Raw genomic sequence first — 12,027 nt, 5'->3', positions numbered from 1 at the left:
CTGATACCAATAGTATATAATGTCACATGTAGTTTCCGGTTGTAGTAAGAAAACCAGGACGGGTTCAAACAGAAAGATGTTGAAAGCAGAGAAAACTATGCACCTTATAATCAGCATGACTTTTTCAGATGATAATACAAATACTAAAAATCCAGGCTGAAAATAAGGCGTAGGTTCTTTAATTCAGTCTCAGACCCGCAACATTGCAGGTGTGTTCTAGTTGTTTGTTATACAAACATAGCATGGAATTTTCTGTCACATATATATCAGCATCTATATTAAGAAACAGTTTGATATTTTAACTGGAACTGTTTTATGATGAGTTATACCCTCTGTAAGTGATTTCAGACCTGCCAGGCAGTGTTTCCTGTTCTACAATACTTATTGTTTTTTATACTATACTTATCTTCTTATTTTTATATCATTATGGGTTAAACATATTTTAAGTATATTTCATAGATATTTTCCTTATTTGATCTTTAAAAGTTTGTCATTTTGTTATTTGTAAGATTCATTTGAGAAACACTTTAGGTATGTTAGAATTTGATTTCTAACCACTAAATTGGTTTTGACAGTTGCTAGTGGAACTATTACTTGAAAAATATAAAAACAGGAGATGTGGTATGATTGCGCATGCGACAACTATCTCCTAGACATCAAAGGAAGAGGATGTAAAACAACTGCAGGTCACTGTAGAACCTTCAACAATGAGAAAAACCAATATTGTATAGATAAAGTAAACTTTAATATGCCAGGACATGACAGAATTTGAATCAATTCAAAAAAGAAAATCAACAGCCTGAGAATCAAATTCAATTAAAAAAAGAAAATCAACAGCCTGAGTATCAAAGTCAATTCAAAAAATAAAATCAACAGCCTGATTTATGCAAAAAACAATAAAAAAACAACAACTGCTGAATTACAGACTCATGACTTAATAGGACATGCACATTAAAAATGTGTTTGGTTTTTGAGTTAGCCTATCATTGTTATATCCTGCCCAGGATATGGTTTTTACAATGTTGACTTCAACAAAGGAGGACCCAGGATGAATCCAGTGGATAGAGGGAGCCAGGTCTGCATGTTTTAACATTAATATTTTTATGCCCCCACCGAAGCGGAGGGGCATTAAGTTTTACCCTTGTCCGTACGTATGTACGTCCCAAAATTGGTTTCCATTCTCTAAGTTTAGTTTGCCTCAACCAAATGTTATCAAACTTATACACAATGCTTATTACCACAAAAAAAAACAGATCAAGTTTGAATTTTGGTGGCGTCACTTTAACCGTTCTAGAGTTATGCCCCTTTATAAATGGAAAAATTGCAAAATTTTTCATTTCTGTTCTCTAACTTAAGTTTGCCTCATCCAAATGTTATGAAACTTATACACAATGCTTATTACCACAATACACAGATCAATTTTGAATTTTGGTGGCGTCACTTTTACTGTTCTAGAGTTATTACCCTTTACAAATGGAAAAATTGCTAAATTTTTCATTTTTTTTCTAAAAATATAAATGTCATTATTCAAGTAATTTTTAAAATTGGAGTTATCTTCCTTTGTCCATGATTATAGTTGAATCAACTACAATCAATGCTTTATACAATGCTATGTTTAATTTTGCCTTCCACTGATAAAACACAGATCAAGTTGAATTTGGGTAGTGTATCTTTAACCATTATTGAGTTATGCCCCTTTATAAATCGAAAAATTGCAAAATTTTTAGTTTCCATTCTGTAACTTAAGTTTGGCCCAACCAAACATTATAAAACCTATACACAATACTCATTACCACAAAACTAAGATCAAGTACAATTTTTTTGTTTCCGTTCTCTAACGTTTGCCTCAACCAAATGTTATGAAACTAATACACAATGCTTATTACTACATAATACAGTTTAAGTACGAAATTCGGTGGCGTCACTTTTACCATTCTTTAGTTATGCCCCTTTATATACTTAAAAATTGCTAAATTTTTCTTTAGTTTGTCTCAACCAAATGTTATAAAACTTATATACAATGCTTATTAATTAAATAATACCACTAAACTCAGATCAAGATCAGATTTGGGTAGAGTCACTTTTACCGTTCTTAGGTTATGTCCCTTTATAACTATATGATATGCAAGCGGGGGCATCATCTTTGTCCACAATCCACATTTATTTCTTCTGATTTCTGAATCCCTATTTTTCACTGGCCAACACTTTTTGAAAAATCCTGGATACACCTGTAACTGAGGTGTGTGATAAAGGTCTTTATTTGGTCTGTGAAATTGCAAAAATGATGGAATGGTCAATTGTTAAATTATGCTAACTTTATTGATAAATAAATAGGTAACACTGTATAGGGAGTTCAGTAAAGAAATTTTATTTGTGTTGTGACACTCTGAAGTCATAAAAAATGTAATTATAGACACAAAATGACCATTCTATGATTAGTTTTATGACTATTAGCCTTACTCTAAAAGAGATTTGATTCACACCAACACCTTCGAGTAAGACATCTGATTGCAAAATATCTTTCCTTCACTGTTTCAGGCAGACTTTATTTTTCCAATTTTTGATTTAAATCTTGCTGGTTTTCAAGTGAATCCTTTGAAAAAAGTGCTTACATAATTTAAATTAAACTTTATTTCTATATCCTTCTAAAAGTTAAAATTAATGATGCATTTTATACAAAAATGGCTACATTTGTGGGTGTATTACATTGTATTATAGACAAGGAAAAAGTTCATTGTAAGTTTCTAGTTTAGCATGATAATGGCTTAATGACATATATTGATCATTAGTTTCTAATAAAGGTTATATCATAATGGTCCATTACTTTTAAACAGTAAAACTATCTGTCCAATTGTTCATACGATTTACAGCAATAAAAATCTCTCATGAAGGAGACTTATTATGAAGAAATTTTTCCCAAAATTTTGAATTTTAATTTGATGCTCTTTATTTGTCACTTATTAATAAAATGAGATATTGTATATACCTGGTTGACTAATAAAATACTGATAGAGTGGTGTCTCATAAAGTTTTCCCTGAAAAAACCTGCATTGTTTTTTTACCAGCATGGCTGTTGTCTTTAAGGTTAGTAAAATCATTGATTCCTTTTGATAATGAAGTAACTGACAGTCCCTTAAGCATTATTCTTAATTAGATACTTTAGTGGAAATAATTATAATGGAGACCGTGACTGATTAAGACGTAAGTTGCACGAGGCTGTTTAATTAACTTGAATAGAATAACAAAGTGGTCATGATGAAGTAAAATAAATGACTTTATTTCAGATAAAAATATTTTTTACCCTGAATTGTTTGTCTGAATTTAAGTTCAGTTTATTTTTGTATCTTGTTTACTACTATTGTCATTTGTTCTGTTTTTCTGTCAAGTAAAGTATGGTTTGGACTATGGAATGATTCATCTTACTGGATCTAATTTCATAACATGAGGACTGCATGCATTTACTTAAGTCCTGTGTATAAGATATGTTTTGCTTCGATCATAGATGTATAGGCTTAACATCCATGCTTCGATCAAGGTTGCCTTTTTATTTAAGTTTGCCATTTAACTGAGGGATATGTGGACTGAACGGTCTGGATAGTCTGTTGACATTTAGTAGGACCGTACTTAACCTTGTAATGATTCCACCTCTAGTATGGTAGAAGTTTGAGTCCTCCTTGGTTATTTACAAAATTATGGTGCAATTTCAGGTGTATGATTCAGTTTATCAGTTCAGATTTCTTAGTGCTGAGGTCAGTGTTTCACAAAATATCATATGACTAGAATTGATTAGTCTGAATTATTCATCACTTATTTACTCTTTTTGTCATTAGATATTACATGAAATAAAGGACAGAATTTTAGGTTTCTACTAGTACTCTACAAATAAAACTAACCACAAGAATCACTGTCAGTATGCAGCAGGTTGCTCCAAAGAGCAGCCAGCCAGCAAACAGTAAAAAAAAAAGATAAAAATGTATTTTTAAACAACAAGAAACTATGAGTAGAATTGGTAATGATGAAATTAAATTATTTTATATGTAACTCCTTTTGAAGAAGAAAAAAGCCTTTTTTTGTGAGTAAAATTGTTTTTGAGGAGGGTGTGAGTTTGTTGAATGGATAGTGTGATTTTGGTAAAACTTGTGACTGTCTTTTGCTTCTTACTGAATAATATTTACTTCATTCCTTTGCGTGTAGTCTAGTATTAAATATTCATGCAACCAATTCCATATGGACTGAATTGGACTAAACATTTGATCTATGAACTAGATCGTAAACAATTACAAAAATCAGCATAATCTTTGTGATGTGACAATTAAATTACTTGTTAATCAGATTGGAATGGGTTTATATGGAAAATCCTATTGAATTCTAAACACTTATTTTTCTCCAGGGAAATAATAGGATTTAATGAAGGGTCCAAATAAAGGTCAACAATAGTTTTCGTCTCATTTTCTGGTTTATTCACAGCTATATTAAGTAAAAAATACAATGGATAAACACATTTTTCAATTGTGAATTACTCAATCTAGATGTCTGCAAATTAATATTTGACACCAAAAACCTGTAAATCTATTAATATTACTCTGCATCCGACATGTTTTGATTTATTTGTCTTGAGTAGGAATAAAAGGAGATTTGGGGTATACATCAATCAGACAGCATTGCCCAAAGGAACAAAAATCAAAAAGACAATAGACACATTAGCATTTTTGTTTTAGAATCAGTTTATTTCTTTACTAAGAACAACAAATTGGTTGCTGTCTGACATGTTTGTATTTTTGGTTACCGGAATCGTTTTTTAGCTTAAATCAGGCCATCAGTTTTCTCATTTGAATTTCTTTACATTTATCATGTTTGGGTCTTTTGTCACTAACTTTATGGTCAGGATTTTGCTCATTGCTGAAGGCTGTACAGGGACCTATTTGTTAGTTGCTTACATCCTCATTTGATCTAGCGGGGGATAGTTGTCTCATAGGCAATCATACCACATATCTTCTTATTTTTACTCCCATTTTAGGATTGTCACGTTTTATCAAATGAAACTGATCCACCAACACATTTGGCTTTTATAGAAAAGGTCAGTTTTATATGGATAAAGAACAATGGCAATGTATGATGATTATCTTTGACTTAAGGTGATATATAGATGTATGAGCTCTCCATATATCATTGCAGCCTACTTGTAAATATATATTATATATATATTTTTTTTTATATGAAAATCTATTCTTTAACACAGAGTCTACTAATGGGGGTATGACCTTTCTCTTTGGAAAGAAGTTCTCATTTATCTCCTGTTTTCATCATTATTAAACTGTATGTAGGTTTTCTACTACAGAAATTGATGAACAAATGAAAGCTATTCCAGCACCTAATGTACCCTTTTTAAAAAACATCTTTCAAGTATAAAAGGTTATAGGATATGAAAGGATTTTACAGATTGACAATTAAGTAATCATAATCTCAAGGTTTTATGGGAAAAAGTCACTGACTGTATAACTTAATTGCAGCTTTGTTTGTGATGTTGATAATGATCTCGAGTTTCTGTAGAGTTTTTTCTATGATGTAATGAAAGTAGTCAACAGGTTTGAGAAATTTTTTATGTCATCTGCTTCAAATTGATAATTGTTGATTTTACTTAATATATTTCATTTGGGACAGTTGTAAGAGTTGCCATATAAAGAGGTCTCCAAGCATAGATTTTATTTGTAATCTGAGTGCTAGAAACATTAGAAATGCTTGACAAAGCCTCGACAAAGCTTCACGTTCTACCTGTTTCTAAGCCTTCTACAAATAAAATTTCTATATTGAAACAATGTAAAGTAGTTCTATAATACATTAATAATCCCATGTTTCCGTATATTTATGGATGTTAAATTGACAGTTACTTACTGTCAGTGAATATTATACTTCCTATTAGTTGATGATGACAATGTCATAAAAGATAGAGGTACATTGTTCTTATCATGGTTTATTTTCCTGCTGTGTTGTTTATATGATCATTGACAAGTAAAGAGAGTTTAATTATTGATATTGTTTGATGTAAATAAATGTTATTATCTCATTAATGGGGCCTAATGGTTACTTTGAAGAATTGAATGACTAAGTATATGTCAATGAGACATCAATACAAAGATATGAAAAACCAGAGTACTGTAAATTCAGAAGTTTCTGTTTACATTTAGATATGCTATTGTTGAACAATGATCAAATAATGTTATCTGAATTTCAAATGTGAGATATTATTTTTGCAAAACCTACCTAGATGCAATTTACGTAAAAATTTCTGAATTAACAGTATATTTTTAGGTTTTCATATAATTTCACTAAAGTCAAATATGTCATGCACAAGATTAGAATTTTGTCTGTTTAGCAAACCCCAAAGAGCCCTTAATAATGCAGTTTTCGACAATGAAATTTTGTGAAAATTGAGTTCTTTTTACATTAAATGTTTATTGGTATACTGTGTGTATTTGTATACTGCTGTATTCAGTGGCGGATACAGAAATTTTCAAAAGGGGGACCCACTGACTGCCATAAAAGAGGGCCCGCTCCAGTCATGCCCCCCCCCCCCCCCCACTAAATTTGCCTTTCAGGTATTTACATTACCTGAATACATAGAATACATCATAAACACTAAGTAGGCTATAAAATGATGTGATATTATTATATATATAGAATTTTAATGAAGTTCTATTGATTAAATATTTCCCTAATTACTATATTGATCTTTCACTTTTGTTTTTTACAGATTTTATCCTGGTTTATGAGGAGGAATTAGAAACTAAAAGTAGTAACAGTGAGATTGTCAAAATAGGAAAATGGAGACAAAAATTCATGAAAAATTTACACAAAATTGGTCTAGAAGTAGAAGAGGTTTGCACATCCTGATATGATAATTGAATTATTAAGTTTTAACCTTTAAAAGTAATTTACAGGGTGTTTAATAGAAGATTATTGATCATGTTTTTCAAGTTATTAGATAGTGCAGCTTCATTAATCTATTTTAATGAGTTAGAATGTTGCACTTCAAAACTTGTAATAACAGAATAGAGTGTTAATATTGGTTATTGCTGTTTGAAGTGATTTATGTAAAAGCAACTATTGTAATATGTATAGAAGGTTTCTCAGCTTTTAGTCTTAAGAGTTATTTCTAAAACAATTCACCAGAACTAAAGTGAAAAAATGTCTTGTCACCTAGAACAATAAAGACGCATATTATGTTGCTTAGATACATAAACACACGCATGTCATGTTGCTTAGATACATAAATATACACATATTATGTTGCTTAGATACATTAAGACACAGATCATACCACAAAGATACATTATGACACTAATATTATTTACCGAATTACATTAAGTGCATATGATACAGTTTTGATCCCACAGTGAATTTTTCATGAAAGTTTGCATAAAAGCTATTTTTCACCTAGTCAATTCAAATATGTAATAAAAAATATACCTTCATGTGCTACTTTTAGAGTAGAATTTTAGACATTTACTGGACATTTCGGTTTCTTCAACATTTCTATCGTTTGGAGAAACTTACGCAACTTTTTTGTTTCAAATGATAAACGCAAACTAATTTTTGTAAACTCGTCTGAAATATCTTTTCGACACAAGTGTGTTTTTTAGTTAAAAAAAACGGCATTTTTGGCTGTATATTTATCTAATTTAAAAAAAAATCATCTGTGATTTGTTCATCAAAATTGGCACAGATAATCTTCATACATAATCAATCCAAATGTCATTTTTTAAAAGAGGGGTCCATGAACTTGTTTTCACGTTAAATCAGTCGAAAAATGCATCTTTTCTCGATATGTCATAGTTTGACATCCCTAAAAATAATATTTTATGTTAGCAACGTCATTACCTCCCTTGTAACTATAGTATGCCCTTACGACACACAGAGTATGTCACCTAGATACATTAAGACTCACAGGTCATGTCTCTTAGATACATTTAGACTCACAGGTCATATTAATTAGATACATTTAGAGACACAGGTCATGTCACTTAAGATACATGAAGACACACAGATTATGTCAACTAGATACATTAAGATGCACATATTATGTCACCTAGATACATTAAGACTCACAGGTCATTTCACTTCGATACTTTAAGAGACACAGATAATGTCACCTAGATACATTAAGACACACAGGTCATGTCACTTAGATACATCAAGACACACAGAGTATGTCACCTAGATACATTAAGACACACATGTCATGTCACTTAGATACATTAAGAGACACAGGTCATGTCACTTATATACATTAAGACACACAGAGTATGTCAACTAAAAACATTAATATGCACATATTATGTCACCTAGATACATTAAGACACACATATTATGTCACCTAGATACATTAAGAGACACAGATTATGTAACCTAAAAACATAAAGACACACAGATTATGTCAACAAGAAACATTAAGACTCACAGGTCATGTCACTTAGATACATTAAGACACAGATTATGTCACCTTGATACATTTAGACACACAGATTATGTTACCTAGATATATTAAAACATACAGATTATGTCACCTAGATACATTATGACACACAGGTTTTGTCACTTAGATACATCAAGACTCACAGAGTATGTCACCTAGATACATTAAGACACACAGGTCATGTCACCTTAAAATATTAAGACACATAGAGTATGTCACCTAGATACATTAAGACACACAGATTATGTCAACTAGAAACATTAAGACTCACAGGTCATGTCACTTAGATACATTAAGACACACAGATTATGTCACCTTGATACATTAAGACACAGAGATTATGTCACCTAGATACATAAAGACAGTATGTCATGTCACTTAGATACATTCAAATGCACATATTATGTCTCCTAGATACATTAAGACACACATATTATGACAAACTATATACATCAAGAGACAGAGACTACGTCACCTAGATACATTAAGACAGTATATGTTACGTCACATAAATACATTAAGCTGCACAGCTTAGTGAAAAAAAAATAGTAAGGATATACATATGATGTTTTATTGGTTCCCTACCAGCTAACCTGACTATATGGTTGCACTCTATGTAATATGAAAATAAGGAGATGTGATATGATTGTCAATAAGGAGATGTGATATGATTGTCAATGAGATAACTATTATCCAAGTTCAGTTAAAACATAATAATAACTAAGACAGCTCTCTCACATGCTGTAAGCTATTCACTCATTGGTTGATTATCCTTGTGAATTGCTTGTCTTTACCTATTACATAGCACCTCTTTTTTTGTCTCTGAAGAATTAAAAGATCTTAGAATTGAATTGTTGTGGCCTTAGTTATTTACTGCAATTTTTTTGCATGTGAAATGACAAATAGCATCTAATCATGTGTCTTTTCTATTTAGGAAAATGTGCAAAGTCAAAAAAAGATCACAACATTCATCAAACTTCATGCTCCCTGGGATGTTTGTTGTTTCTACGCAGAGGACCTGTGCATGAGAGCCCCATTACAGGTATTGTCTGGTATACTCTTAATTTTTATAACTATTTATGTTTCACATATTAACTTAAATGCACTATTTCGATGTACACTCTTTTTGAATAACATGAATTAGTAGTTTATAAATAAATTCTAATGTAAAACAAAAGAATTTATGTATGTTTACTGTAACCTGCTGAAAAAATCAGATTCGGTAATTAATGCATTCTGGTTAGCTGCCATTGTCAGAGTTGTTTTTGTCAGTCGTATGTTTTTATTCAGTTTTACACAATACTTGTTGACAATTTTCGGTATAAAGCTACAGGTTGAAAAAAAAGGAGCATTACTGTCAAGAATAATACTTGGGAAAATATGATTTGCCCAATTTTCAGTAATAAAAAAGTTAGGGTCAGCTCTCAAAAATTAGGATCGGTGAAGGTACAACAAACACATCTTTTTTTTCCCTGCCTAACTTTAAAATTTATTATTAATTTCCACTTACCACTCATCTCTATTTTCATGTTTGAATAGTCAATTGCATTCATTCCAAGTGTGGTCAGCTTCGTTTTGTTGAGTTGACCAAGTTATTGTCAAACCTTAGTTTAGGATTTTTTTTTTATACATGTCTTTTTCTTGATTGCAATGTAAGCAAGACTTTCATTTTATACTTTTTATATATTATACATTATTTGTAGCTTCTTTCTACATTTTCTTTGTAAATGTCATTTGGTTATTTTACAACAAAAGCTGATCAAAATTTTCATGCAAGTTGACAATTCTATTCAGATTGGTCCAGTATATAAACACCTTTTTAAAAACTGATAGATGTTAGCAAATTCAGCTTTTCCAATGGAGAAATGTAATCCAAGGAATCTTATCAAAAAGCTAAAAAGCTCATGTAACCATCAGAATAGATTTGACTACATGCATGCATATTAAGATATACATGTCTATCTATAGATATTACTAACTTGCACAAAAGCACACTTTTTATCACATTTTTATTATTACAACTTTTAATGAATTGCTCTTGTTTTGTGTTATTTTATCATTATTATTATATGTAGATAATATATATATAAATATCTGGTAATTGCAGGCATTAAAAAAAGCAGATTTAGATTTTTTAACTTCACTGTTAATATAGTAAACCTATTTATACTTGCTTACGACTATGACCTACAGATATTTGATAAGAAAAGTAACGTAAGTTGTTTTTGCATGGTTACTTTGCCTTTAATGTAGATTATTTGCTGACCCTATATTTATGTTTTTACCCATTTTTGAAAAGTTTGAATGCTGGAGAGGGAATATTATAATCTTAGAGCATCCATTTTGTTACTATGCTTTTATAACCTTTTTTAAGCAGTGAAAGAAAAGAAAACAATTACAAAAAAAAAAATATGTTTACAGATGTGTTAGACAACTCTTAAAAAGGATAAAATGATGAATTTCAAAATGATGATTTGTATTGTCACTAAATTTTAAACTTAACTTAGATTATTCTTTGGAAGACTATCATGCAAATGAATGGTTTTAATAAGTATATAAAACCTGGTTTAACCAACCACCTTTACTTTTTCTGAATTATCATGAAGAAAAGTAGATGACTGGCTTTTTTTTTATAGTCTGTGCCATTAAATGATTAGTAAAGAAATAATGTTCATGGTGTTCCTACTCTGTCACAAGGGTGTATATTGTTACCAAATTCATCATTCTATCCTTTTGTCCTTCAATCATTCTGAAATCAAATAGTGATACCTACTTTTTACATTATTTCTGCAGATATTGAGCTGACATTTTTCTATGTAAGCTGTAAATACACTTATCATAGATATCAGGATTAAGATTTAATATGCCAGACGCACATTTTTCGTCTACAAAAGACTCATCAGTGATGCTCGAATGGTTAAAAAGGCCAAATAAAGTTCAAAGTTGAAGAGCATTCAGAACTTTTAAAAAATTATGATTAACAGAATCATTATAACGTTAATTAGTTTAAGCATAGTGATGGTGGTATACAATTGACTTATTATATAAATATAATGCATGATATCAGTAAAGATTTTCAGTGGATCCCTTATGGTTCAATTTTTGTGTACCATATTTTTAGTTTACCTGTGATCCAAATCTCAGTTTCAGCTTTTCTCGTTAATTTTGCCCCCACCTCAAAAAAGTGGGGGTATTATTAGTTATCTTGGTGGAATCAGGGATGTACAGAATTTTACACCGTTGTTAAAATTCATACACCCTGAGGCGCAGCCAATTGGGTGTATGAATTTTCAACAACGGTGTAAAATGCCGTACACCACTGATTACACCAAGATAACGAATTTATTTCTTATGAACAATTCCTTTACTCTTTTTTAAACTGGGATGTAAAATTGAAAAATGCTAATGAAAACTTTCCAGTGTTACATTTTTTCAATGTTGATGTTGCTGCGCATTGTCAAATACTTATTTTCTTTATTTTGGGGATTCAGAAAATAAAATTGTTCTTTTAAATTTTCGGGGAAAAATTAAAAAAAAAAAATTTTTTTAATTTT

General features: G+C 30.6%; 1 protein-coding gene across 4 annotated transcripts in view; it reads left to right on the top strand.

Annotated features, from left to right (window-relative positions):
• LOC127719867 (anoctamin-7-like) overlaps positions 1 to 12,027 on the top strand; it is an 80,931-nt gene that overhangs the window by 33,220 nt on the left and 35,684 nt on the right. For 3 of the 4 annotated variants that reach the window (XM_052226210.1, XM_052226211.1, XM_052226207.1), the window contains exons 4-6: positions 6,752 to 6,876; positions 9,408 to 9,515; positions 10,667 to 10,687. In XM_052226210.1, the coding sequence (XP_052082170.1) occupies positions 6,752 to 6,876; positions 9,408 to 9,515; positions 10,667 to 10,687 (254 nt within the window). The remainder of the gene's footprint in view (positions 1 to 6,751; positions 6,877 to 9,407; positions 9,516 to 10,666; positions 10,688 to 12,027) is intronic. The other variant, XM_052226209.1, reaches the window with a different exon arrangement.

This window comes from Mytilus californianus, unplaced genomic scaffold (genome assembly GCF_021869535.1).
Source record: "Mytilus californianus isolate M0D057914Y unplaced genomic scaffold, xbMytCali1.0.p SCAF_11, whole genome shotgun sequence".
NCBI lineage: Eukaryota > Metazoa > Mollusca > Bivalvia > Mytilida > Mytilidae > Mytilus > Mytilus californianus.
The sequence above is the reverse complement of the archived record's forward strand: the minus strand, read 5'-3'. Positions and strand labels throughout refer to the sequence as shown.